Source organism: Simochromis diagramma, unplaced genomic scaffold, assembly GCF_900408965.1.
Source record: "Simochromis diagramma unplaced genomic scaffold, fSimDia1.1 OVJJ01000611.1, whole genome shotgun sequence".
NCBI classification, from domain to species: Eukaryota; Metazoa; Chordata; class Actinopteri; order Cichliformes; family Cichlidae; genus Simochromis; species Simochromis diagramma.
The window spans coordinates 1,764,709-1,792,705 of record NW_024387175.1 but is presented as its reverse complement, the minus strand read 5'-3'; the positions used below and the strand labels follow the sequence as shown (position 1 = coordinate 1,792,705).

General features: G+C 44.0%; 1 protein-coding gene across 2 annotated transcripts; it reads left to right on the top strand.

The window, feature by feature from the left end:
- Positions 1 to 27,937, top strand: ssh2a (slingshot protein phosphatase 2a). Of its 2 annotated transcripts, XM_040049570.1 has the most exons (15): positions 1 to 198; positions 2,720 to 2,763; positions 18,110 to 18,222; positions 18,585 to 18,649; positions 19,145 to 19,266; positions 19,500 to 19,565; positions 19,695 to 19,760; positions 20,212 to 20,406; positions 22,299 to 22,392; positions 23,375 to 23,503; positions 23,665 to 23,711; positions 23,856 to 24,002; positions 24,125 to 24,325; positions 24,414 to 25,290; positions 25,768 to 27,937. In XM_040049570.1, the coding sequence occupies exons 1-15, from the start codon at positions 136 to 138 to the stop codon at positions 27,397 to 27,399; spliced, it is 3,861 nt and encodes a 1,286-aa protein (XP_039905504.1). In that variant the 5' UTR covers positions 1 to 135; the 3' UTR covers positions 27,400 to 27,937. The 2 variants fall into 2 exon arrangements, with proteins under 2 accessions (XP_039905504.1, XP_039905503.1); XM_040049569.1 differs by lacking the exons at positions 1 to 198; positions 2,720 to 2,763 and adding an exon at positions 10,233 to 11,956.
- Positions 27,938 to 27,997: the final 60 nt, after the last annotated feature.

Here is a 27,997-nt window from a genome sequence, read left to right as displayed (position 1 = left end):
AAGCGGTGCAACTAAGCAACCTCCGTTGAAATAACCTCGGGAGCACGGTGCACTGTAGTGTCTGCCCAAAATAATGTCCGGTATCCCGTCGTTTCACTCTCCGAGGTGACCGAGGTCTGAGCAGCTGCAGTCGGGATGGCACTGGTTACTGTCCAGCGGTCTCCGACACCGAGCACTACCTCCAGCCCCTGCGTGTCTGTGAGTATCTGTAAACTGGTTTGACGTTTTGCCTCACTTTCGGCTGGTGTGACACGGTGAGCCTACCGTTAGCCCAGTTTGTACTCAACCTACATGGGTGGCTAACTTTACTAGCCGCTAGCCCCATACTGTAAGCCTAAAGGAAGCTCTTACTTTGAGATGAAGAGATGGAGGTTTGAGTTTTAAGTTATTTAGCCAAACACAGGCCACTATCCCAGCTTCATATTAAATGTGAAAAGTTGTTTTTTTTTTCTTTCTTTGAAACTAGCAGGAACAAAGCTAGCAGGTAGAGCTTATGTTTGCTAACTCACTTCCTCCCGGAGAACCCAAAGTCGTCTCAGATCAACTGAACTCCAAAAAAACAACATACATACATAGATAGACAGACAAACAGACAAATGTTTTTTTTTAATCAGTTTGAAGTGTTTGTAAAAGTCATCATTATGTTTGTGTATTCTGTGGTGTAAAACGTAGGATAGGATTGCAGTCCGGAGAACAAGACAGCTTCAACGGATCACTGGTTAGTAGAGTGACAGACAGTAAGGGGCCGGGAAGCGGGTTAGTGTGGCAGGCATGTCAGAGCCGGCAGGAAGGCAGTCCTGTTATCCCCTCTGACAAGCCTGAGGTTTCCAGCGTCTGGCTTCAAGCGCTTGAGTGCAGGGTGACGGCGTGGCTGCAGTAGATAAGACCTATGCCTTGTGCAAAGTACTGTTTGTGAGGACAGATGTTGACTGCTCTGGTAGGCTGTTTTCTGAGAAAGAAAAGAAGACAAATACCGACAAGGACTTCTGATTATCACAAGGCGTTGCAGAGTTTACATGCAACTGAAGAAAATGTGCAGCCTGATGGAGAATCACATGGACAGCTGTGCAAATTCTTTTGAATAGATGAGGAGTAAATATATGGTCAGTAAACATCCCGGTGCTGATGCTGGTGGGGAAATTTGTCATCAAGACAAAATGATTTAAAAGCATCTTTAGGCTTATTATTAATGGTTACTAACATTTGCATGGGATGCTGCTTGGCAGAGTTTGGACGCCCTAATAAAGTCCAGCCTTTGCTGAACCAAACAGATGGTTCACACGACTTATTGCTGTTAGTGAATTTATGACCAGGCAGCAAAAGACTCTCAGGCTGAGGCTACCAGCTGCTTGTCATGAGACCTGCTTCTGATGGGAAGTAGCCTTGTGAGGACTCTTGTGAGATGTGTGCTGCTGAGAGGGCAGAAACCTGAGAAAAGGGGCAGCATTGTATGGGGAGAGAACTGGCAATGAAACTCCTATGAAGGAACTCAGCAGCCATGAGGCTTGCAGCTTGGATGCCACCGCACCATAATAGTTAGAATATTTCCCTGTATGCTTGCCCTCTAAACGTCTGATCCACACAGGATCAAATAAAGGTTTAAGATTGACCCTGTGGTAATACAGAAAACATTACTTCCACACATCCCAGCAGGGAATAGCCTCCCCACTGTGGCAGTACACAGTAATCTGCCTAGCAGCACTATGAATTCCCAATTCTCATTGGCTATGCAACCACTCCCTACACACCCATGCAAAGGAACGATAACCACAGAGATCCGCACGTAGCCTCCTTCTTACCTTATGTTGTTTTAAACACAAATACGCAGCATCTACACTAATCAGGAATATGTGGGCTTGCTTTGCAGTGGGAGCCCTGGTTTCACATTTGCCTTTGAAATCTGCTGAGCAAGCCATTGTGTCAGAGGTGTGTGTGTACGTGCAGTATGCATCTGCGCACTCCTTTTTCACCCAAGTCACAATATTTTTGCCTTGGAGGCAGGCCGATAAGCTGTTGATGTAGAGAGCACCATTCAGCCAGATGCTTCTTTAGGCTTAATCACATCTGTGGTTGTGGACACCAAGAAGAAAATGACAATGCTCTGGCCTGCAGCCACCTGCTCTTCCTTCTCTTACCCGCCTGTCACCATCTTCCATTATCAATCTTGAATTAGCATCTTATTATCTTTCGGTCTGGGCGTGTCTATGCACACTGCATGTCTGTATTGGCCTGGGTAGTGGCCCAGGATTGACAGATTGATGCCAAAGAGAAAGTTCCCTCAGTTTGTGAGGGATTACTGAAAAAAGGCTGGGATTAAAAACACGTGCATGTGCGTGCGGCAAACTGTGCTGGTTTCAGTGGTGGGGGAGGATGACTGCATGCGTTTTGGGAAGAGAGCACCCGAGGGTGTGGGGAGTATTGGGGGCATGGTCACTCAGTGTGCTTCGGCCTTTATCCCTGTTCTCTGCTCTGAGCCTCACTTGAAGTAGTGGCCCTGTCTTGTGAGTGAAGTCATATATGAAGAGCTTTACATGGAAGCCCTCACTGCCACCCACTGTAGTGCTCCTATAATGTACAGTTAATCAAATGTGACGCACTCCCATTGGTTGTGAAATAATCTTTATTCTTCCTGAAATACAAGCATCTCTTGTCAGAAAAAGGTGATGAAAGAGTTAAATAAATATTCTGCTTTCTTTAACAATATTGTTTGCCTCTGCAGGAGTCGGGCAGTGGCGAGGATGACCGTCGCTTCCATCTCAGGAGGTGAGACCACCCCTCTGTCTTATGTTTCTTGTTTCCTTAAACAACCCTTTACTTTCAAATGCTGCCATTAGCAGGATCCACGCAAACTGCATCTCAGACCACTAGGGGGAGACTGTACATCAGTATTATTCAATTCTACCTCTAAGTGCTTAAGCACATTTTATGTTGTCAGTTTATAAGACATTAATATAGCTGTCACATTATTATTATTATTGTTTTTGTTGTTGTTGTCATTATTTTAAGGCAACACTATTCAAAGACCAGAATTCCCATGTGTAAGAGCATTAGAAAAAGCTGCTGTATCTTTCTAGTCACAGCATAATCAAAGGAAATGTATCAATTGGAATCGGATGAAAATGTGTTCCTGTTTATTCCTAAATGTTCCTCGCACACGGTCTCTGCATTGTAGTGCCAAATTTCCTCTGCTTTAAACAGCGAACAGTAAGCTGCTAAGACAACAACAAGTCATTCATTCTAAATTTGGAAGTTACTTATATATTTACATTGTGTAACACAGAGCGTTTTGATATGGCAAAAATAGTTCCTTTCTGTTTGCCGTAAACAAATGGCGGCTTTGTGAGAACTTTATATCAATATTTGGCCGTCCCTGTCATATTGCAGGCTGCGGTTAATTTGAGGCTTTCTGCCCGAGGGTTGTGGTCTAGCTGATTTGCTTTTGACGTGTGCATCTGTGTCTTCATAAAAGACGAGGACGTCACCGCTGTTATTGTTTTTTTGTTTCCATGACTCGGGTGGCTCTGTCATTATCCTGCAACCTGGGCCAAGGCCCTGTTCACAATTGAAATGAAATTCTCTTTAGCGAGGAGAGCCTGAAAGCTTGCACTTTGTTATGTTTGTGTCTGGCTTGCTACTAGCTGCCATTCAACACAGACATTTTCTCTCCATTGTGGGGAAGGCTATGCAAAGATACCGCACTCACTTCAAATGTTCTCCCTGCGTTACATTCTGAGACACTAGTGCACAGTCATTAAAGAGGAAGTGGAACATCAAAGCATGTGCAGCCTTTCCGTCTTTAATGGACTTTGTAAAGGGCTTTTGTAGACTAATTTAAACTTTGAAGTGCAATCTAAGTAGCATGTCTTTGTCGTTTAACTTTCTGTGTCAAGCTTTTATCAGGTGTAACTCATATTTTTACGTTGCCCCTTGTCACTGCTGTAGTTACTGTGTAATTCAGCAGGTAAAGATGCAGTGCAGCTAAACTCCACATATATAGTCCAGCTGTGTTGAGCTCAGCCTGAGACAGACAGTTCAGTCAGTGCAGATTGAAGGGCTGGTCTGATTGTCCTGTTTGGAGGCATGACAGAAACACCAGATAATGACAGATTTCTGCAGGAGTCGTGTCACAAGAGGAAAAAAGAAAACAACAAAACACTGCCTGCCTGCCAGTCCGTGTTAGTGTTTCCTCATCTTTGAATAGCAGTGCTAAGAAGCAGTCCAGTGAGCCTGAACTTCTCCACTTCTCTATTTTCTCTTTCTTTACTTTTGCACTTTGACCATGGCCCAGAATCACTGTGATTTCATTCAAGTTAATCTAAGGATGCTAAGCACAGTCGGGCCTATTTATTACTAGGACGGGAGACTGAGCTCAGTTGGTAGAGCTCAGGTGGTCTGCCACTCGGAGCGTTGGTGGAACGATCCCTGGCTCCTACAGTCCATGTGTCCAAGTGTCCTTGGGCATACTGAACCCCAAACTGCATCCATCATTTACCATTTTGGTTCATTCTGGTGGAGTGACATTTATTCAGATGCTAACTCTGACTAGATGAATGTTTATTTAAAACCCTTTGATCATAGTTGTGTACGTGCCGCACTACATCTGGATTGCACCGCAACTTGCTCATAGACAAACACTTTGTCAGGCCCAATATAAAAAAATATTTAAAAAAATTAAAAAATATTTGGCGTTGGGCATGTATAATGCGAACTTGGAACAGAGTGGAATTCATCCAAATGTGGAACATGCAAAAAAAGGGGGTGGGGGGGTTGTCAGATATATTTGAAAGCTGAAAAACGGTGACATCATTCCTACAGTAAACACACCCCGATAGTGACCGCGAGGACATGTGGTCCCGATTATTTGTTAGGTAATACCTCAAAGCAGAGGTGAAGTCATAGGCATTGATGAGCGTGCACACACACATTTATGCGGGTGCAGCCAAGGACCTTGCTAAGGGACGCCCGATGTGTATTAACCAAGAGCAGAGGTCCAATTAACTGTGCACTCCCCAACCTACGTATGCCTTCACACAGCCGCATAGGCCAGTAACATTGCACTGGAGCCGTTCAAACTGAGGAAGGCTTTGGCCTTTTGCACTGCAGTAATATTTTTCTCTCCATCATCGTTTTCTTGTGCTTCTCCAGAGTTTTTGTCTTCTCCTTTTCGCTGTATACCGACTCCCACACTGTATCTCTCACTCTCATATTCTCTTTCTCTCTCAGTCAACATCTTTTTCACACAGACAGATGCAAACAGCTATCTCTGCCCATTGCACCACACCAATGAAGGATAACTGCTGCAGTGCAATAATGAATCTCTGCCACACACTGTTGCCTCAGGACTGACACTGACTGTCAAGGACAGTGTTAGAAAAACTGTCTTTATTTTCCTACCCAAAGCCATCATTTGGCTTTTTTTCCTCTTTTTTTTTTTTTTTTTCTTTCCTCTAAGTAAATCTGTTAGTGCTCGAATAAATGTTGGTAAATGTGTTTTACTGTGGCTGCTGCACAAAAGAGATCATTTGCAGGGATATGTGAGTAACTCAGTGTTTGGTCAAATTAGTTTTTAAAGATCCCTGCATTTAATGGTTTAATATTTGTTCACTTTAACCCTGTTCTACAACATTATCCATTACAGTGTTGTGTACTGTTCAGCACAGAGTTTGATATGGGATAGGGATATTAACTTGGATGTTTCCTGCTTCATTAATCTTGTCTAATCTTGTAGCTGTCCCACAAAATGCTAAGGTGCACAAGCTGGATTCATTCCTTTAAACCACAAAGGCATACCCGCAATCACTTCTCCTTCTCCTGCCTATTTGGTTTGCTGTTCACAAAGTGCCACAATGTATCAGCAAAAATGCCACCTTAGTTAGCTCTGTGTCAATGTATTGTATCTACTGTAGTGAGAAAGCAGGCCGAGGATGAGAAAAGCTTGTGTGAAGAAAGGACCTGTTGTTTAGCAGCCCTCCTCCTGACCTTGTCTGTCTATTGTGTCCATGCTGTACAACATTTCCTTTTTACTGAGTGCAAAACGGGTCATTGTATTGCCGTGTTGGCTGTTTGTTTGCAGTACAGCTCCAAAAAGAAAAAAGGGTAGACTGCTTCATCAAATGTAAATAAAAGTACAATAGAGTGATTTGGAAATGATTTACATGTAATTGAAAATATTATCTATTATATTACTGGGCAACAGGCCGGGAGCGCAGAAAGGCCAGTTTAGCACACAGGCATAAGTACTACAGAGCCTTGCTGTGGTAATGCATGTTAAAATAATCACGGCCTTTAATGGAGGAGGAGTGGCACAATAGGTTTCTCCAAAATTGTATTGTTTATAATTAATGCTGCCTTGACCATTGAAATCCCTTGCGTTGTATAACTCTTTTGTTGCCTGTTCATGTTGTAGACTTATAGAGAACTCTGACACAGGTGCACACAAGCAGAGCAGGTTCATCAGGCCTGCTCTTAGAATGAGAAGGGCGAGGTGCAGTAATCAACACCAAGCCAACGGCATGCTCTTTAAACACCAACTTCTCATGTGGAAACAAGTTTATAAGCTGTTATCTGTCATTTATACCCTGCACCTGCCTTCTGTCTTTCTACAGCACACCTGCTGTTTAAACATTGAGTGCTTGATTAGTGACTACATGGGCGTATGTGTTCCCACCACCACTAAGAAACTGCAGTGCACAGTTTGTACTTCCAGTATTTCGCCCATGGAAGTTCTGCCTTGTGGGACAATAAGCATTTCATGCACAATATCTGACACTTTTATAATGCAGAAAATGGAAATCATGGTTCATCAATGCAAGTTTTGTAATTTAGCTGAATTATGCAATTGCAAATTGGAAATATTAGAGTCACTGGAATAACAGGAAAACTATTCGGGTCCTGGTAAGTTTTCTTTTTGAAGACTATATTTTGTGACTTATTCATTAAGAGAAACTAATTCTCGGGAAAGAAATTCATACTGGATTAGCCATAACCTCAGTGGAAAAAGTCTGTGATGTAACAGTTGGAAACTGTGGAAATCCACAAACAGCATGCAGTTAATTCCACAGAAGAGCCAAGGGTTACAGTCATTGTGTGCAACATATTTAATTTGATTTTAATTTCAATTCAGTTTTATTTATATAGTGTCAAATCACAACAGTCTTCTCAAGGCAGTCTATATTGTCTGGTAAAGACCAAACAATAATAGAGCGAGAACACCAACAATCAAACCACCCACTATGAGCAAGCACTAAGCAACAGTGAGAAGGAAAAGCTCCCTTTTAACAAGAAGAAACATCGGGCAAAATCAGGCTCATTTATACTGTTGGAAAGTCTGCTTCTTGTCCCTTAATCGGTGCCCTATTTGTAAAGAAAATGCATTTGTAGGTTGAGCAGCAGAGTTGAGTATGTGGGTTGTGCCCATGAAAAACTTGATCTGGTCTCGGACTGAACTCTATTATCCAAGATGACAACAATTGCCAATTGGGTGTACTGTTCGTGCCAGAGTGACCAACACAACCACACTGTCTGACTTGTGACAAATACTGGTTGACAAATGTTATAACATCCCACAGCAGTGACCCAAGTTGGTAACCAACATGAGATGAGGAACCAGGTTGTTGTGGATCTGTATGGCTCTTCCACATGTTATTGAGGCCCCTGTTTGATAATTGAATAAATTGTTAAATTGGCAATATGTCTTGTTTATTCAGACTTCATCCAATTCAATAAATGACACCACACAAGAGTCTATGGCAGAGTAAGCTGTTTAGCATTGGCTGAGAAGATTTGGCAAGTTTTTCATCAACTTAACCCACACACTGAACTCTGCTCCTCAACCCACAAATGCATTTTCTTACAAATGTGGCATTATTTAAAGGAAATAACAAGCTTTCCACTGGTATAAAATTTATTGCCAAGACGCATTGTTACAACTAAGAAACAATCAACCAAACACACATTCCCTTACTTTTTCTGACAAGTTTAAATATATAACATACATAACATATGTCACTGAGTAATGCAAGATATAACAATACAGATATAACAGTTTTGCAGTTATATTTGCAGAAATACGTTCTGGGCTAACTTCACTTACACACCTATTTTCAGCTTGTCCTTATCTAAAGTATACTTTTGGTTTACTGTTCAATATCTTTTGCTAATAGAGCCTTATTTGTCTTTCTTATATGACTGTTCAGAGCTTTAGAGCCATTTCTCCAAAGCTAAGCGCTTGTACAGCTGACTGGGCTAAGTCTTCAGCAAACATTTGAACTTTAGGCATTGTAGGTCATGATGTTCTTCAGTTTGTTTTCAACTTGAAATTCCCTTTTAAGTGATAAAGGAAGACGTAGCTGAGAAACAGTTGTGCAACTTGTTCACATCTCAACTAAACACCACAGCATGGTCTCAGGTTACCATCCCAGAGACAAATGGGTTTCCACTGGGTGCTGGTAAATTTGATGACACTAAACAGAACCACATGACAAGAGCACTTGAGCACACAACCTGCCCTGTGATGCAAGAGCAGTCAGTGGGACACGTAGGTGAAGCAAAGTATAGTTTGAGGACTGGAGTGCTGGTGTGTTTGTTTCATATGTGATTAAATCAGAGTTATCAGCACGTACACACTCTGGCAACTGGTTTGTTGTCTGTGGCCCTGCGTTGTAGCATTGCCATTGGATCTATGCAAATTAGGGTTGTAGTTTTATTTTAGCTCACTTATTATGACATAAGTTTACATTCACTGTCATGAGTTCAGCTTTATTAACAGCCATTCGCTACTTGCAAAAGTATGATTATACGTTTGTTTTTGGAGATTTTTTATAAGATAAGTAAGAGTACTTCATAAAACAATGACAATAACATGTCATAATCATTTCAGAGAAGGGGATAATAAAATGGCACACAGTTTAAGGAGAGCAACTCTAGCTCATTAAATTGTTCGCGGACCTAGAACATACACCAATCAGCCACAACATCCCAGCTCCCGATGCTGTAGTAGTATTCCCAATCTTGCGACTGAAGGTGTCGTTTCATAGCATAGCATCAGAACATTTAAATAAGTTGTGAGGTTGGACATCTGTGGGTCAGACCTATTTTTCCAGCCCTTCCTAGAAAAATCTGGGACATTTTGGAAACCAAGTCAACAACTTGGACTGGATTTAAGAAATTACGAGAGCTTCACAAGGAGTGGACTGAGGCTGGTATTAGTATTGCATCAAGAGCTTCTAGGCACAGGCGTAGTCAGGAAACGGGCTACAATTGTCACATTCTTAATATCAAGTTACTCCTAAACTAGAGACAACAGCAGAATCATCTTACTTGGGCTAAGGAGAAAAATAACTGAAGTGTTGGTCCTCTTTTGTAATTTAGAATTACATTTGGAAATCAAGGTTTTACGCTTTGGAAGAAGACTGGAGAAGCACACAATTCAAAATGTGTCAAGTCAAATCTGCAGTCTGTGATGATTTGGGGTCGTCATGGTTGTTTCATAGCCCATATAGGTGTCTACCAGGGGATTTTAGAGCACTTTGTACTCCCATCTGATAGAGAATTGCCATTTACCTTTTTGAAGAGGACTTAGCACCTGCCCACAGTGCCAAAAATAGCCATGTTATTACTGTGGTTGATTAACCAGCTAACTCACCTGACCTGAACCCCAGAGTATCTATAAGTTAAGATGCCAAAAGGAAGATGACAAATACCTTACCCCAAAATATAGATGATCTGAAGGCTGCTGTCAAGCCAACCTTGGTCTCAGTAATGCCTCAGCAGTGTAATAAGCTTATCACCTCCATGCCACAGCGCATTGCTGAAGCAATTCTTGGTAAAGGGCACCCAAATAAATACTGAGTATATAAATAAATATATATATCGAAGTTATAAACACTTTTGAATTGAGCTTTGAAAATATTCTAATAGTTTGTGAACGGATGTGCCAGTCTGATAGCTGGATCAGACATTGGTCTGATAGGCCCAGAAAGTCTTCTTAACTCAGTGATAATGTGCCGCACTATGGTACAATCAGTGCAGTTCAGCAGTGTGACTCTAACAACAGTGGGACAACAGTTTTGTACCTGACACTGGTACACCAACAGCTTCTATTTTTATGTTTATACAAGTTTTGTACTTAACTGCAAAATCTGAAATGAACTGGATTAGGCTAATTTCAGATACTGGATTTCAGATTTCCATGATCTATAAGCCATAATCATAAAATTTAAAACAAAGATTTCACTTAATGTTCAGTGAATATAGAATATATGAACTTTTACCTTTTTGAATTAAATCCCCCTCCTTTTCCCCAATATTCTCATTTTTTTAAAGATTCACTAGTACATCCAACAAAGTTTCCAGGTGCTAGTGTTACAGGTTAGTCAGTGTTTTCTGCTTTAACAGGATGTAAGAACTACAGGCTGGAAAGTTTGTGATTGCTTAGCCAAAGGTGTATTGTGTAACAGTATTCTTAATAGTGCCCTATTTTCAGACTTCCTACCGATAACTGCACTACTTTGGAAACACTCAAAACAAAAATCCAGCCCTCTGTAAACACAGTATGACTCTTCTCCATTGTGTAGAGGTAGAGGTCATTTACTACAGATGTTTTAGTTTAGAATTTAAGGCACTTGGCACACGTTGGTGTGACTGCAGCAGCAGGGGGGTGTGCTGTGGTTTTACCTTGTTTTTCAGATTGTTTGCAGCTTACATAGGACCCAGCATGCTGGCGCGTCAACTGAACATAAAACTTTAAAAGGCTATAAAATAAACCTTAAGCCTGTGCCCACCTCACAGCATGGAGTACCTCAGCTGATACTTGATACCCTCAGACCAGCTTCATGGGAACAGTCACTGCTCACCCAGACTTTCTTGACAAGGCAGGCTCACTGCTACAGCAGCTCAGCCCAGATAACTTCAGCCTGTTTCTCATTTATCTGCTCCTTATGTAACCCAGCCACATGGTTTGTGTGTTGGGAGGGAAGTTTGGAGAGGAGACAAGTCTTCACAGTGAGCTGACTGCAGAACCAAAAGCCCATGCGAGTTTTATTCCCTCTATTACATTAGCTTGTTAATGAACAGATCCTCTATTGACCCTGTTGTGCCGGGACAACTAATCAGCTGCTGGGCCTCACTTGACGCTGGCAACTTTAACATACTAGGCTTATTAAATGCACCACTCCGTGTTTAATCTATTATGGATGCGGCATTAAGTAATTCCCAACTTCTAACCAAACATTGAAGCAGTATCTTCAGCCAGTCAAAGCAGCCAAAAACCTGCGGGGTAGAGAACTGGTTTACTTTCAAAAGCGTCGATGCAGAGGTGCTGCTAGTGCCGTCAGTCCCACTTCCCTCTTGCCCTCATTGGCTTCCCCATATTTCCCAAAAACACGTGGCTCCAGCTCCTCCCTGCTATGACTTCTCCAGCAAGAGTTTGACCCAAGTCATACGCCTCAGTACTGTACATGGTAAAGGATATTACCTCTTGTGGCAGGGATGAATATGTTTTTAGAAAACGCTGCGGTGATCCTCTTTTAAAATGGCTTTTGCTTTCTTGGGGAAATACTGGACAGTGATACGCTGCTGACGGGGGCAGGAACACTGCGTGCTAGCTTCAATCTTCCTGCCTTATTTATTGTAACAGAACTACGATTTGGAAACGTCTTATTTTTGTGTGAAATATTTAGAGGAATATTTCCTCACTTTTTGTCGAATCGCGCCGTAAAATCCTCCCACGGAAGACTGTTTGCGATGACTGTGGGAGAGGAGTAAAAGTTCTCCATCGGACTTTAAGAACACCTGCCGCTCTCTGCTCCCTCCGCGCTGCCCTCGACGGCATGACCCTCGGCACGGTGGCCGGTTCCGACTGCTCGTCGCCGGTCAGCTTCTGCTCCTGCTGCGGGGCAAAGATGGTACCCTACTTCAGCGACGACGCGGTGGTATCAAAAAATGAGATCAACCAGCTGTAAGTTGCACAAGAGTGGCATGCTGTGAACAGTAGTGACAGTGGGCTGTTTCGTATTGAATAAACAATTAGACGGCATAGTGTGTGTGTGAGAGACTAAAAACAATAAGTAGGTGAGACTGCGACACAGAGTAAAGCTGCCGTTAAGTAACAGGGTCTCCATTCAAATTTCTCCAGCACAACTTCAACTCCAACGTGGAAGTGGACTGTGGGAGTACTGTCTGAAACTCGAGTGTGCTAATAAAGATTTAAAATACACACTAGATTGTCACCATTATTTCATCTTATGGCAATTTTATCATTTACCACAATACTCGGTGTTCTAGTGAATTGATGCAATATGTGGGTTTTGTAATATCAGGGTTGATGAATGTATTTCCTGGTGACGTAGCAGGGTCTTACTCATCACAGTACTCCCTTTTTGACCTTACTAAGACATAAGTGCTCTTCAGCCTGTGTGAATCATCCAACCTGTTTCCAGGTGTGGGCATGGAATTAAGCAAGGGATTCCTCTTTAGGTATACTTAGTGGAGAGAAATGGGGGGGAAGGAAGGGGTCGCCCGATTGCCATAATAAGAGATTTATGTGGCAGGGGGCATGTTGGTGTTTAGTATCATGACTGACATAGAAATAAGAGCTTTTGAGGAAGATGAGTTAAATAAAGTGGAGAAAGAAGAAACTGTAAATAATTTTTTTGTTTTCTTTACTTTTGGCTATAATATGTGACAAGTTAAACTTTTATGTTTGAGGTCAGTGGCTTAATGTGTCTTAATATTTTATAGGAAAAGACTCAAACTGACCCGTATCCACCTGGATCCTGACAGTTAATTTAAGCAATAAGCATCTGAATGTGACTTTTAAAATAATCCCAAACAGTTAGGACTGTTGTGTGTCTGGTAAACCAATAATAGTACTGCACAACTGGCTGCTCATCAGAATTTTTTATAAGCTGTCCATATATCCTGTTCTGTATTAGAACTAATGCCCTTTGTTGAGATGTCAGTGATGGATGATTACTTTATCATCCAGTGGTCTTATCTGTTATCTCTCTGTGTCTGCAGACATCAAGGCAAAGTTGGGTGAAGGCTTGGTTTTGCCTGAGAGATGTAAAAGGATTTAGCTGACTTGTACATGTCGTGAAGACGAGTCTGCTCTTCAGGACAGATCAAAGGCCTACTGTGTTCCAGTATTTCTAAACTCATGTGGTGCTGTCTCAGATAATCTCAACAAATTTGGGGAAGAGGGGGAAAAAGAAAATCAATGCAAAACTTCTTCAAAACTACTTAAACTAGATTAAAAGCTTATGTAATCAGCATTAACCAATTTGTATTTAGTTCCAGTGTCGGGCTGTTTTCATGGAGTCAGCGAGCGCATGAGAACGGGCCCTCTGTTATGGTTTTCAGGAAAGTCAAGGGCAAAGTGTGTGTCTTGATTGCATTGTTTTTTAGTTGGTTTACACGTGACAGTGTAGCAAAGTTATTGAGTAAACTGAACGTTTAGCTTTTATTAGAGCTGCACCCACTCGTTAAGGAAATAGTTTTTCTTTCTTTCTTTTTTTTCTGTGAGTTTGCACAAGGTTGGTTTATGGGAAGAAGTTACTCTGAGACAGGCACACAGTGCTTACTGGCAGTCGCGTGTCTGGTAAACAGCAGCAGATGTGGGAATCTTTCTGACTTCCTGGCTTTGTTTGAAATACAGCATGATGCTAGTGGCTTGTTGTGATCAGCAGTTCTTTGTAGTGCCCAAAGATGGTTTTGAGCCCTTATCACGACACAGGGGACGTGCTTTCATTTTTTTCTGTTTGTGTGCACACACACATGTCTGTTTATGTCAGACAAATGCTGATTTTTAACCAGGTTTCTGCACATAATTACAGGCTTTGAGGCTGTCACTGGACTTTAAGTGTTGCCTGAGGATAAACGACACCTGGAACACTGTTGTTGTGCCATCAGTTTTTAAAAGATACTGGTAAACCCTCTCCTCCACTTTTATCCGTGTTTGTGTTTTGTACACATTGTCCAAAACAAACGGATGGGACTGAAACGTGACAAAGATGTTTTGTTTGAGCGTTTGCGGAAGAGACTATCAGCTGAACAGTGATACAGGCACCTGGTTATAGGTCCTTACCTGGGCTGTGTGTGGGCGATTTGTCTTTAACGTTAAGTAGGTTTCTCGAAGTTTGTATAATTAGCTTAAGTAAATCGCCTGATATCAGACAAAACAGATGATCCTGTTTGTTGCCAAGTTTCTATTAGTGCTTAATTGTGTCCCGGTACAACCACTGCTCATCTATATTTTGCCTCGGCCACATTAAAAAAAGATTTCTTTCTGTAACTGTAAGTGTAAAATGTAGTCCGGATCCTTCTGAGAATAGCCTCGAGTGCCTGACTCAGGTATGTTCATTTCCAGCACTCATACCTTTGTCTATCCGATTACCAAAGAAACAGTAGTGAAACTTGTGGTACTTAATTGCACGCTTGCAGAAGCCAGGGGAAAAGGGCAGCAAGCCGACTGTACTAGCAAAACAAAAGTCTATGTTTAGTTTGACCCGAATTTTGTCTCTTCATCGGTCCTGACCTCTTCTGCTCCAGAGGCCCTCATCTGCTATTTGAGTTTCCATGTTTGTCCAACAGTCTGTTTAGCATCGGGCAGACTTTGTGGAAATGCGCTTTGATTAAAATTACAATCAAAAACATGTAACCTCTTGAGATTTCGTGTGACACAGGCCTTCAGCCAGACTTGAATGAGGACGTTGAGGTTTGTGGGTCTGCTAGCTCACCGTGACACTACACGAACATAACTTCTCCCTTTGGTCTTCTGTCTGTCATTTTTTTTCCTGCATGTTCATGGCTTATGCTTCCAGGCATCAGGGCCCACGTGCACCTGCAGACATGTGGACACACATAAACATACACAGCAGCTAATTCCCTGCCTTTCTCATGGGCTGTATCCGTCTCTGTTGTAAACTCCTAAAGCCTTAGGAGGACCTGCCCTCCACAGAGCAGACCCTATATTTATCCCACTCTCCTCCTGAGAGTGACTAATATGGGCACAGGCTGGAGGAGGGGGTCAGTCAGCTATCTGCCCACTATGTGGAGTGGTCCTTACATAGTGATGATTGTGTCTGTGGCTGTTGCCCTAACAAGTACCTACAGCTTCGCTTTAGCCCAAAAGCCTGGGATGGCTTAATGCCAAAAGATGACCCACCCTGCTCTCAGCTACACGCTCTGACCGGGTCTTCTTTCTTTACCTCCCATCTTTCACAGTCCACTTGGCTCTGTGGAGCCCAATTTAACTGAACTCGTTGCCCTCTTTCCATTTCCCCCTTTGCTGTGTCCTCATGTTTGTAGAGCGCTGACCTTTAAATCAGCCTGAAAGTGCATATTTTCAACTGTCTTGGCAATTTCTTATCTTTCTCTCATACACTCCTACAGACTGCTAGTGTTATCGGTCTGACGGTGCCATATCACATTACTAATTTATCATTTAAAATGAGTTCGGCTTAAAGGCAGCTGCATAACATGAGTTGACCATTCTAATTTAATGAGAGGCTTGAAGTGATTCAAAGATTTACCCATTAGATTCAAAGCAGATGTGTGTGATGGTGCAGAAATTAAGAATTATGACCCTAATGACTCTATAGTGTGCCCTATTAATTAATGAATTGAAAATTTTGTCTATAAAATATCAGAAATCAAGAAAAATGTCCAGATAAAACTGTTCACAGCTCAAGGACATTAATCTTTTTTAGTAAAATGTCAAATTAGAGAAGCTTGAACTGGTGAATGTTCATTATTTATTTATTTATTTATTTATTTCCAAAAACTCTTCTTTTTAAACAAAATAATCAATCTCTTGATCATTCGATGCAACCCTGGTGTGCTTCCTCTGGGTGATGATATTCTGTGCTTCTAACTGGCTTTACTCGTTTGTATTCATCCAGCACTAGCCTGAGTACAGTATTACAGCAGCACACGCAGGCTTCAGTGTGAACCCTCTGCAGCGTCGAAGAGAAGCTTCTATGTACAGTTCATCGACTGCTGAGACTTTTAAAGGACTACTGTATTTTTAGAAGCTGTATATGAGAGTCATTCACAGCCCCCCACCTTTCAAAGCATGGGGCTTACATTACTCTCTCTGTGTGTCTGTGCGCAGGAATACAAGTGCGCGTTTGCTCGCACGCGCGTGACCCTCCACACCAGGTTCTCGGGAAGAGTAGCAGTGTTGCATTACATGACATTGTACAGTAGCACTGCTGTACACAGTCATTTCCAAGTACAGCACATAGGAAACTCACAAGTGTAAGTGGGGCATGATGCAGCAGGAACTGAGGAGAATGACAGAAACTTAAAAGTAGGACAAAGTTGTGTGAAATGCAGAAAACAGAAGAAAAGGGGGGGGGGGGGGGGGAGTAAGAGGAAACAGCTGGTTCAAGGGTGGGGGGATTATGGGAAATGAGCCCAGCACAAGTCAGTCTTTTTTTGTTTTTTTTCCTCCTGCGTTGTCTCCTGATTCTCCATATCTATGGTCTCAGCAAAACTCAGGAAGGGCAGTTGGATGGCGGGGAGGATAGAGAGATGAAGTTACAGACAAGAGGGGGGATGACAGGAAGACTAAATGACAGACAGCACTGGACTTTTTTTTTGCTGTTTTGAGTGTGAAACTGTAGAACTTGATGAACTCCAAGTTGGGTTCATTGAGTGTAAGCCTGCTGCTAAAGCTAAAATATGCTCGCGGCACACTAGGGTAGCATCAAAATAAACATATCAGTCAAATACCTGATTGTTTGACCTCAGAGATTTGATGTCATCACCTCACATTCATTAATCCTAGTGATCTTTATCGCGTCAGTTCCTTGTTTTAGCTGCCAGCTAAAAGCCGCCCTTGTTTTGAGCAGAACAGGTTGGACGACTGCTTGGAAGAGTGTTTCCTCTACTAACTATTTGTATCTGCAGTGGTTTTGTTTTTGTTTTTTTTCTATTTCTTTTTTGAACTGATGTTTATTTACTGCATCTTTTAAAAAAAGTCAGAAAAGGACCTTCCTTAAGAATGTGTTTAACTTTTAAGACTCACGTTTTGCTGATTAGGATCATTGTGGCTGCACGCACATCTGTTTCTACACCGGCTGCATTCTTGCCAGCTTGACTTGTGGTGTCATTTTTGGCAAAACCTGCAAAGTGAATACAGCCGATGTGTTTTTGTTATAATGATGCATTTCTCCTTGGTCTGGAAGAGTTACTTAATTATATATTAATTATATTTGTTAAGAGCATAATTTTCATAGCAGCAGTACTTTTCTTTTTTCTTTTCTTTCTCTCTGTATCCACTCATGAAACACTAGCAGCCGAGCGCCCGGCTGGCCAAGTGGTAGACTTCTCGCTTAGCATCATTAAAGTTATGCTTTAATGATCGCATGGTTATCATTAGCTGCTGCAGGAGTAGATGTTTTAACTTGTTTTCTAGCTATCTTGTGAGGTTAGTGTACCTCCGTACACTAAACATACACCTGGTCAATCATACATGCAAGCACGACACTTTAATTGGTATCCAGTTAAAACATTGGCCTCAGTTTATAATGCATCTTCCTCCTCAATGCAGTGACCTCAGTCACAGTTAATAAGATTAAGTGTCTCAAAGGGAGCAAAAAGCCCGTTTAACTAGGCCTGCTTTGGAGTGAAGTATTGTGCGCTGGCCAACTGTTATCGCAGCTTAAACATTGTGTAGGAGGGGGACTCGTTCCATCTTCCCTCTCGGACCCCCGGTCCCCCTCAGTTCCCCCTATCCCTCCCTCCTGGCAGCTGTTAGTGTGAGTAAGTCTTGTGTGTGTAATCCAGCTGTGTGGAGGACCAGAGAACATTGTGTTCTGAGTTCACATCGGGGCTTGGATGTTGTTTTGTTCGCATCGGTCTGTGAGCTCTGATCTGGGGAGCCTGCAGACCAGAGGCGAGCTGAATGGGGCATTGTGACGGCGACACAAGGGCACGACAACGCTCTACTAGTCCGTGTCCCCGTCTTGTGCCTGTTATGGCCATCCGGGGTCGGCATGTGGAAGGAAGCGATTTCAAATTAAGTTGCGCAAAAAAATACCAGTTATGATTAGATAAGTTTGCTTTTTAGGCTTCTATTCATGCTTCATTTTCTCTTCTCTTCCAGTATCAGTGAGAGCTTCCTCACAGTTAAAGGTGCAGCCCTCTTCCTTCCCAGGGGTAACAGTCCCACGCAGAACTCTGCACCTCGAATCAGCCAGCGCAGGAACAAACACACAGGTAAACCCTCATACTTACAGCGCCCACACAAACAGCAGCTGCACCATCTCCCAAAACTTCCTCTTACTCCCTTTTTCACCCCAAACCTCACAAATGAACTCTGTGGAGAAACTTGAGATTAAAGAGCACAGTATGTCTTCAAATGGACATTCCTCTACAGCATCATGGGTCACGGCTGGCGTTAATTTCTGTCAAGCTGTTTCACAACAGAGCAGATAAGCTCAGCAGTGGTGAGCTTGTTTGCTGGATAGGAAAAAAAAACCCCAAAAACATCTTAATAAGTCACAGACAAAACGGATCCACACGGGAAATGACACTTTCTATCTGATGTCGTCTCATACTTTGAAAATGTTTTTGTCCAGGTGACCTCCAGAAGCATCTTCAGACCATGTTCACTGTGCTGCGCCCAGAAGACACAATCAGACTGGTTAGTAACAAGCACACATAAATAAATATAATAACAAAGGTCAGTTGTGTGTGGTCCTGTGATCAGAGAGCATATTCCAGAGCATCTGATTAAGGTCTTAAGAACTGAAACATGGATTGACTTTTGAAAACATAAACAGTTATGAGGCAAAGGAAGTCTCAGCTCTTCCAGCTGTGCCAACAACACCACCCTCACATGAACTTTGCAGAACTCTAAGTGTACTATAAGTGTGCTCGCCTTTCCCCTGATGTCCCTGCTGCATGTTTAATAAAAAGGGCTTATGAGAGAGGGATTTTAAAAAAAGGACTGGTTAAAACGTCATTAGGTTGTCCCTGCATATCTCATATTCACGATCCTGAGTTTTAAATGCCAGTCTTGTGGTATAAAGTATCTATAGGCCCTTGAATGATAAAGGGTTGATTTCCAGGGCTGTAAAGAGTCAAAGACATTACACAGGTGATTCTACAGTTTGCCCCTGTCCTTCTTTTCTTGCAGGCTGTGCGTCTGGAGAGCGCCTACCCTCAGGTAACCCGCTACATGGTGGTGGTTTCCACCAATGGTAGACAGGACACAGAGGAGAGCATCGTGCTCGGCATGGACTTTGTCTCCTCTGATAGGTACACCTTCTCTGTCTTATTGTAGTTTTATAATAACTCAAGAATTTATGTTTTTGCTATGCAGATTTCTTTTTTCTTCTTGAATTGGATCGTCCTCATACTGGAACTGTGGTGTAGTTGACACAGTCAGAGAAATTCAATAAATCAGTGAAAGTTTTTTCAGCTAAAGGATAAAGTAAGCAAACCAGTGCATCTTGTTTCACTGTCTTTACCTTGTCGATCTTCTCTGGCAGCTGCTGCACGGTGGGTCTAGTTCTGCCTCTCTGGAGCGACACTATGATCCACTTGGATGGAGATGGGTAAGACGCCACACCTACTCCCTGCTTCCTCTTACTGCTCCCTGGGGCAGCTGCCCGACTGCTCTGATGACTTTGTTTACTTGTTTGTGAGCTTTGTGTTTTCTAACCTGTCTCTTTGCATCTCCACAGTGGCTTTAGTGTGTCGACAGTCAACAGGGTTCACGTCTTCAAACCAGTGTCTGTCCAGGCCATGTGGTGAGCAACCTTTATTTATTCCACCAGAATGACAGCCGTGTGAAGCTGTTGGCCTGCAAACAATGTGTCCATTGTGCTCCACCCTTAACTTTGACCTCCGGACTGTTTTTTCCTCACTTTTTCTTATCTTTTCATTTGTTGTCTTATCATGTTTTTGCTTTCAATCCCTCTCACGTGTCAGAACCACCTCTTCATATCTTTATTTTGTTGTCCCTGACTGACTTCCTCCTTTGAATATGATCGTGTTATGCCTCTTTATAGCTTCAACCTATGCCCTGTTGTTTAGTTCTCACATGTTTTTATTCATTCTTCACACATCCATCCTTTTTATTTTCACTCTCACATAACTTTTACTCTTGTATAAGTCCAAATTCCTTTCTGCACTTTTCATTCCTCCCAGTGACATTTGCTCATGTGAAAAATCTCCGTGCTTTCAACTGTCTGCCCTCAGGTCAGCCCTCCAGTCGCTCCACAAAGCTTGCGAGGTGGCTCGCTGCCACAACTACTACCCAGGCAGCCTGTTCCTGACCTGGGTCAGCTACTACCAGAGCAGAGTCTCATCCAGCCAGTTGTGTATCAACGAATGGAACGCCATGCAGGATGTCGAATCGCACCGTGCCAATTCACCCGTCCTCTTCACAGACCTGTGAGTAGATTAGGATGGCCACATTAAGGAAAGGGTTTTTCAGAGAAGCACTGCAAACCACTTTGAGAATTGTGTGGCATAAACCCTGCGCCTGATGTGCACACATGCACATGACATAGACTAGAGGGTAAACCACGCTGCTCCCCAGAAATTCACAGCAGTAACTGCTCACACAGTCGTACACAGTTTCATCACAAATTCACCTTCACCGTGGCTGTTTCTGTGAAAAGTTAAAAATATGTTGCAGTCGCATCTTCCTAACAGCATTGCCTAACAAGCATAACAAGTGTTGCTACATCCCCAAACTAAAATATTGCAGTCTGCAGAACCATGGACTCTGGAATGAGGCCACATGCCCTCTCTAACCTTCCAGGAGAGGCAAAAACAACAGACCAAAACAAAAGCCTGAAGCGCTGATGTTTACAAAGGTGCCTAATCATTAACGTGTTCACAACATGATGAATAACGCTGCCTTATCAACATATTTACATGGAAACATAATAAAATACAAGCAGTGACTTCAATAGATTTGTCTTCACTGATACCAGGGAAATTCCCCTCCCTGCTCCTTCGTCACATGCTCTGCTACCTATTTAGACTGTCTGCCTCTCTCCCCTCACGCACACACACACACACTCACTCTCTCTTTGGGGGTCTTCTGGAGTCTAAAATAGCCAAGGCTTTAGCTGTCTTGATTTACTTATGGAAAAGTAGAGTCCAGATAAACTCATAGGTAAGTAGAGTCGCAGAGAAACAGACAGGAGCAGGTGGTGAGCACAAAGACGGGGGCTACTTGAGGAAATAATGAGGAACAGTTCGGGCAGAAAAAAAGCCACTTCAAACCATACGTTTAAACACTTCGCACACACAGACACACACAGTCTCTCTCGGAATGATTTGGCTCTGCCCCTTACAGCCAAACACAGAAAGTTCCTGTTGGTTTTCCCGGACAGGGAGGCTGCTAAAGCCTCGTGACATGTCAGTGTTTGTTGACATGGCTTTCCCCCGCCCCAAAACTAAAAATAATCTTATCTACCTGCAAGCAATTCAGGGAAGCTGCGTAAAATTTCCATTATTCATTTACTCATTAGCTCCGGTCCTTATGTCGTCATTTGCCCTCGTGTAGTCTGTGTTTTTGCCTGACTAGGCTTCCCTCCCTCAGGCCGTCTGCAGACAAGTGGAGGCTTGTTGTGAGGTAAAAGTGTTACTGCATGTCAGTAAATAACCCGTGTCAGTTTTTGTTGTTGTTGTTTTCTCACTCAACCCTCGTTCCACTCAACTCGTTCTCATGAGGTCAGGGAAATGTTCAGGGTTGAGCTAAACAAGCCCCCCTCCTACCTCATTTCCAACACAGATGATGCTTTCATCTGTGCAGTGTCACACACCTGTGGTCACTGTACTTCCCCTTTTTGTAGCTGCTGACCCACACTGCTGTGTGCTGATGTCCGGAATCAGTTTGAAGCAAAAAACAAAAGAAAAAATGTTAGAAGAAGTCGTTCACAGACAAACTGAGCTCTTCTCTCCAGAGAGGCAATTAGGCCACTTGTTGGTATCATCGGTGTGACGTCGGAAAGGCCCCCAGCCAGAACACTTAGGAACACAGCGCGGCACAACAAGAAGCAGATCCTACAAGGGGACTTTGTCTAATTCTGAGAAACTGGAGAGGGGAACAGAAAATCTGAGAGTACAAACTCAAACGGGAGCACAAAACAAAGCCGTAGTTCTCTGGTAGAAGTAATGTCATTGAGACTTACGTAAAAGTGAACATGAATGTAATGCAGCTGTGAAGGTGGTTCTGTCTTCAAAGTGAATTTTTTTTTTTTTTTTTTTTTTACTTTGGCCAAGTGTTAAAGTTGTTTTTAAATGGAGGTCTTTGTGTGTTTTATGTGCAGGCCCACAGAAAGAGAGCGCACAGAACGGCTGATCAAGACGCGCCTCAGAGAGATAATGATGCAGAAGGACCTGGAGAACGTCACCTCAAAGGAGGTGAGGGGACAGTGAAATTTACATTTGGTGCTTAGATGTAGGTGTTAACTATAGACTGCACATTAAAGGTGGATATAAAGGTCACCATGACATCTCTCATGGCTTGTGAAGTGAACACTGCACTTGTAGATGGCCTCCTCCTCTCCTCTTTCAAACCAGCTGTCTACACAACGTGAACATTGGCGTCCTCAGTCATGTGTCATTTGTCCGTTTTCAATTTAATTAAGTTTTATTTATATAGCAACAAATCACAACAACAGTCGCCTCAAGGCTCTTTATATTTTAAGGTAGACCCTACAATAATACATACAGAGAAAAACCAACAATCATATGACCCCCAATGAGCAAGCACTTTGGCAACAGTGGGAAGAAAAAACTCCCTTTTAACAGGAAGAAACTTCCGGCAGAACCAGGCTCAGGGAGGGGCGGGGCCATCTGCCGCGACCGGATGGCGAGTGAGGGGAGAAAGACGGGATAAAAGGACATACTGTAGAAGAGAGAGGATTCAGGGTCACCTGAATCCTAACCACCTAACCAATTGCTTTAGCAAAAAGGAAAGTTTTAAGGCTAATCTTAAAAGTAGAGATGGTGTCTGTCTCCCAAATCCAAACTGGAAACTGGTTCCAGGAGAGGGGCCTTTCTGTGCAAAGTAACTTAAATTTAAATTAGAATTGAAACTAGACACTGGGGCTATACACTCATCACTAAAGTGTTTACAGAGGTCATAAATCAAGAGCGACAGGGTCATTTTCTGAAAAGCTTGAGTGCAGACTTCCTTTTGCAGCCCATGATGGTCGTGAGAAAGAATGCATGTTTACGCCACTGGCTTCACTTTTCAGACGCAGAGGCTGCAGTCATCTCTTATGTACAGTCTGTGGTTTTATTACTTGTAAAGATGTACTTATGCCCTGATTTTCTGCGTTTCCCTGCTGCTGTTATCAGCTGTCATCAGACCATTTATTGTTTGCCTGAACTTTCACAGATCCGAACAGAGCTGGAGATCCAGATGGTGTGCAACCTGAGGGAGTTTAAAGAGTTCATAGACAATGAGATGATTGTGATCCTGGGACAGATGGACAGCCCCACGGAAATATTTGATCACGTCTTCCTGGTGAGACAATTGGGCTTTGATTCCATTAGCCTGTGAAGGTTTGTCATGTCAGACTTGAGGTTCAGTAAAAAGCTGCATCTAACCTTGTTTTGTCTTTCTAATTGTAAATAATAAAACTTAGCGCATGCTGTTAATAATGACTGGACCTGTGTTGTTTATAGGGTTCAGAGTGGAACGCTTCTAACCTGGAGGAGCTGCAGAACAGTGGGTAAGAGATCAGTCACTTAAGCTAAGATTAAAATTGATGTATTAAATAAATTTTCTCGTTAAATTCGATTGAAACGAGTAGCTCGTTTATCATCGTCACATCCATGAGATCACACTGACACGCCTGCTCGCGTCTCTCCTCCAGAGTGCGCTACATCCTGAATGTGACCCGGGAAATCGACAACTTTTTTCCAGGGATGTTTGAATACCACAACATCAGAGTGTACGACGAGGAGGCCACCAACTTGTTGGAGTACTGGAACGACACGTACAAGTTCATCACCAAAGCCAAGTAGGCTTCTGCGCGCACACACACACACACACACACACACACACACACACACACACAGTTTAAGCTCCTCTTTCTCACTAGTTCATGTGCTTCAACCCTGCCTTTTTCTCTTCCCACTTTAGGAAAGCCGGTGCCAAGTGTCTGGTTCACTGTAAGATGGGCGTGAGCCGCTCTGCTTCCACAGTGATAGCCTACGCTATGAAGGAGTATGGCTGGAACCTGGACACCGCCTTTGACTATGTGAAGGAAAGACGGGCCGTCACCAAGCCGAACCCTTCCTTCATGAAGCAGCTGGAGGAGTATCAGGGAATTCTGCTGGCAAGGTGTGCTCTCATGCAGAAACATGTACAGTTCCTTAGAAGGAATTTGGAGCTAACGAACTCTTCTCTCCCTCTTGTTCTTCTTCTTCAGCAAACAGAGGCATAATAAGCTATGGCGTTCCCACAGTGACAGCGACCTATCAGATCGCCTGGACTCGAAGCCTTCATCTCCCTCCTTGAACCGCGCTGACTCTCACAATAACAACACCTCCTCCCCGTCTGTGCATCACTTCCTGGGTGTGGCCGTGCTGCAGGCGCTCTGCCCCGAGCCCGAAGACTCGCACGCGCTCTCCAACGGAGTGTGTGACTCGCTGGTTCAGGAGGTCAGATCAGATTGCGCAGACCCCCGCCTGCTTCCCCTCCCCAGACCCCGAGCAGCCACCGTGGTCCCAGAGGAAAAGCAGGGCAGCTCGGCGAGCGTGGCCATCACTGTGCCCGTCGCTCTTCCACTTCCACCACCATCACTCCACATCCTACCTCCCACCCCTGAACTGCAGCGCGCTTACAGGGACACTCCCACACATCTGTCCTGCTCAGTGGGCAAACCAGAGGAGCTGTTCCTCATTTTACCCGACAGAAGCAGTTCAGAGGAAGTCTCTCCTCTCACTCTGGGATCCACTGACTCGGACATGATCAACCAATCATTGTCTGATTTAACGAACAACAGCCACACTCCGCTCAGCCCTGCGACTCCCACTTCCTCGCCTCCGGTCTCGGCTTTCGCTCCCAGCGACGACAACAACAACAACCCGAGCGAGTTGGATACCCGCGGTGAGGCAGACGGGTCATCAACTCACAGCACGGACAGCATCGACTTCTTCAGCGCCCGGGAGAAGTTTCTGGGGCTGGCCAAAGATGGCCGACATCGGACGCTTTCAGAGCAGGCACAGCAAAGGACGTCTCTGTCAACTGACAGAGAAACAGAGGTCAGCGAAGACGAGGAGGAGCAGAGGAATGAGATGAGTCAGGTAAGGTTTCATTCAGCTGCTTCTTTCTGTTTGTTTTTTTTGTTTTTTTTTGTTTTTTAATAGCATCTCAGTTGTACGACCACTTTTCAGAGTGACCTTTGTCATCATCATCAGCTGTAAAGAGAAAAATTTAAAAATTTCGATCAAATCCTTTGATTTAGGAGATTTAAATGAACTTTGAATAGTATCCACAGTTTTATTTTAAAGTTTTAATCAGAGGGAAGTAAACTGGAATCTGAGTGAATGTGAGGACTGTGTGGTAGCAGATAGATTGAGCTGATCACAGTGACACCTGCTGGACAATGAGAGAATAATCAAGACCAAACCTCCTCCTATAACGAGTTGTCAGTAGTATTATGTGGATTATAAAAGAGTGTAAACTGGTGTAAACAGGACTGAGCTAATAAGTCATTGCTTGGAATAAAAGCCTCACAATGGCTGTGCTAATAAAGTCTGTATCCTCTCTTTGTCTCTCAGGAGTCTGATGACAGCTCTGACAAAACCAGTCCTGACCGGATTCATCACACTCACCACGACAACGGAATATCAGTCCGCCATATTGTCACTGAGATCGAAGCCATATCACACCCCGCCGCATCTCTTCAGACTCCTTCCTCCTCCTCATCTTCTCCACTCCCTCCATCCTCTCACAGTCCTCAGGTCATCCGACCGGAACATCAGGAAGAGGGGGAGTCTTCTGAAGTCACGCACACCTCTTCGACTCCACCTTCACACCCCCAGCCTCCCACCACGCTGTTGTGCGACTGGCCGGCGGGCTCCGTGCGGCGGGCCACCAAGCAGCTGGAGCAGAAGCTGAAGCAGGAACTGGAGATGGTGGCATGTCAGCGGTCTCCGCTGCATTCGCCCAGCAGCGAACAACCTCCTGTCAGACTGTCCGTATCCTCCGAACACGTGCTGCTCCACTCCCCCATGCATGCTGCAGAACAAAGGATCACTCAGGGAGAGAACATGGCTGTTTCTGCTAATGCTACGTCCAAAGATGAAGAGAAGCACACGGGGTCACACAAAAGACCCGATTTCTCAGGCACAAGCGACCTCCAAGACGTTTCATGTTCCCCAAAGTCAGATATCAGCCAAGTCTCTGGTGCTATACCTGTCAGTGTGCACACATCCACAGATAGCCACACAGTGACATCATCACTGGCCTCTGCTGAGCAGTTATCAGCATCATCTCAAGATACCTCAGCCCAGTCTCTCAGACGGGGCCAGCTCCATAGCCAAAACCTGCAGGACTGTTCGAACCTAATGACTCTGGATGGCGTGACGCTGCAGGAGTCGGACACGGATGAAAGCTCTCGGGTCAGGCAAGAGGGCTGCGGCCCCGTCTGCGCTGCCCAGAAGAGGCTGGCCCGAGGCAGCCAGGAGCTGGAGAAGATTCAGCAGACGCTGAGAGAGCTGCAGGCTTTTCTTCATGAGGGCATCACCCTCGAGACGGCAGACAGTCGAGCACAAGAACTGGGGCAGCCTCAGGGGCCAAGAGACGCCATGGACACAGACCCAGAAAGTTATAAAGGGGTGAGTTTTGAAGAGAGCCCTCCAGCTCTGAAAGTGGGGCAGCAGCTCCTAGAGAGGCAGGAGCAGAGGAGTTTGTTGGAGCCAACAGAGTGGCACAGAGCCACAGAGCTAGAGGCGCGCATCCGCCAGGCGGGGCTCACCCCCCCGTCTCTCATGAAGAGATCGGCCTCCTTGGCTAAACTGGACTGTCTGGAGCTGTCGGCTCATGACCTCAGCAGCTTGGACCTGAGGACGCACAACAGAGCAACACTGTCGCACTCGCCTGACTCGCCCTCGTCGCCCCAGTCTCACCCGGACGACACATGGAAGAAGCAGAAAGTGCTGGCTCAGAGGCCCTGCTCTGAAAGAACAGGTTCGTGCAGTGATGACACATCCCCTCCACCCCTCGGCCTCTCCCCCTCCACCAGAGGGGAAAGAGGAGAACGGGAGGAGTCAGAGAACAGCAGCAGTAGCAGCAGCACGGTCCCTGCATCCCGTCAGCCGGGGAGAGGACACTCGTCAAGACGTTCTCGCAAAGCTTCCGCTGAGAAGAAGCAGCAGCGAGCCGTCACTCTGCTATACAACACCATGTAACCTCAGATCAGCAAGACTGGAACACATGCGACTGAAGCTGCGCTTATGTGTGTGAAAGAGACCGCATGATGTGTATGAATGTCAGCTGTAACCCCCTGTGTGTGTTCTCCGGTGTTATGTGTATAGTATGCAAGACATGAATGATGAGCATATATTTGCATGGAAACCACTGGATGTTTGTATGAACTGGAGTTCAGGTTCGTCTGTACAGTGTCATGAATGTCCAAACTAAGACTGAACGGTGCTCATGCACTCATTTATATCAGTGTCCCCCTTTTTTTTTTTTTTTTAAGTGTGACCCTCGCTGCCTGTTCAGAGTTTCTAAAACTCCAACCAGAGGGGCTTTTGTTTCTCAAACCATGCACTTTACTGTTTAGATGACTCTTTTTCTTTTTAAAAAAAATTTGAGACGTGTTTCTTACCCCGGGGAGGATTGTTGTTTTGCACTGTTCTCAGTAGACTTGTCTCTGTGGTTTTGTTTTCAAAGCTGGCAGACATGTCTTTATTCAGATTTTTAATTAAACCAGGACAAAGCTGATATGTTGTTTTTGTTTTTTATTATTATTATTATTACTTAATTGCTTTAGCAGTAAATAAA

Coding starts and splice junctions, on each gene's coding strand:
- ssh2a (XM_040049569.1), top strand. CDS start 11,829: ATGACCCTCGGCACGGTGGCCGGTTCCGACTGCTCGTCGCCGGTCAGC. Junction 11,957..18,109: donor AAAAATGAGATCAACCAGCT/GTAAGTTGCACA, acceptor CTTCTCTTCCAG/TATCAGTGAGAGCTTCCTCA. Junction 22,393..23,374: donor AGAACGTCACCTCAAAGGAG/GTGAGGGGACAG, acceptor GAACTTTCACAG/ATCCGAACAGAGCTGGAGAT.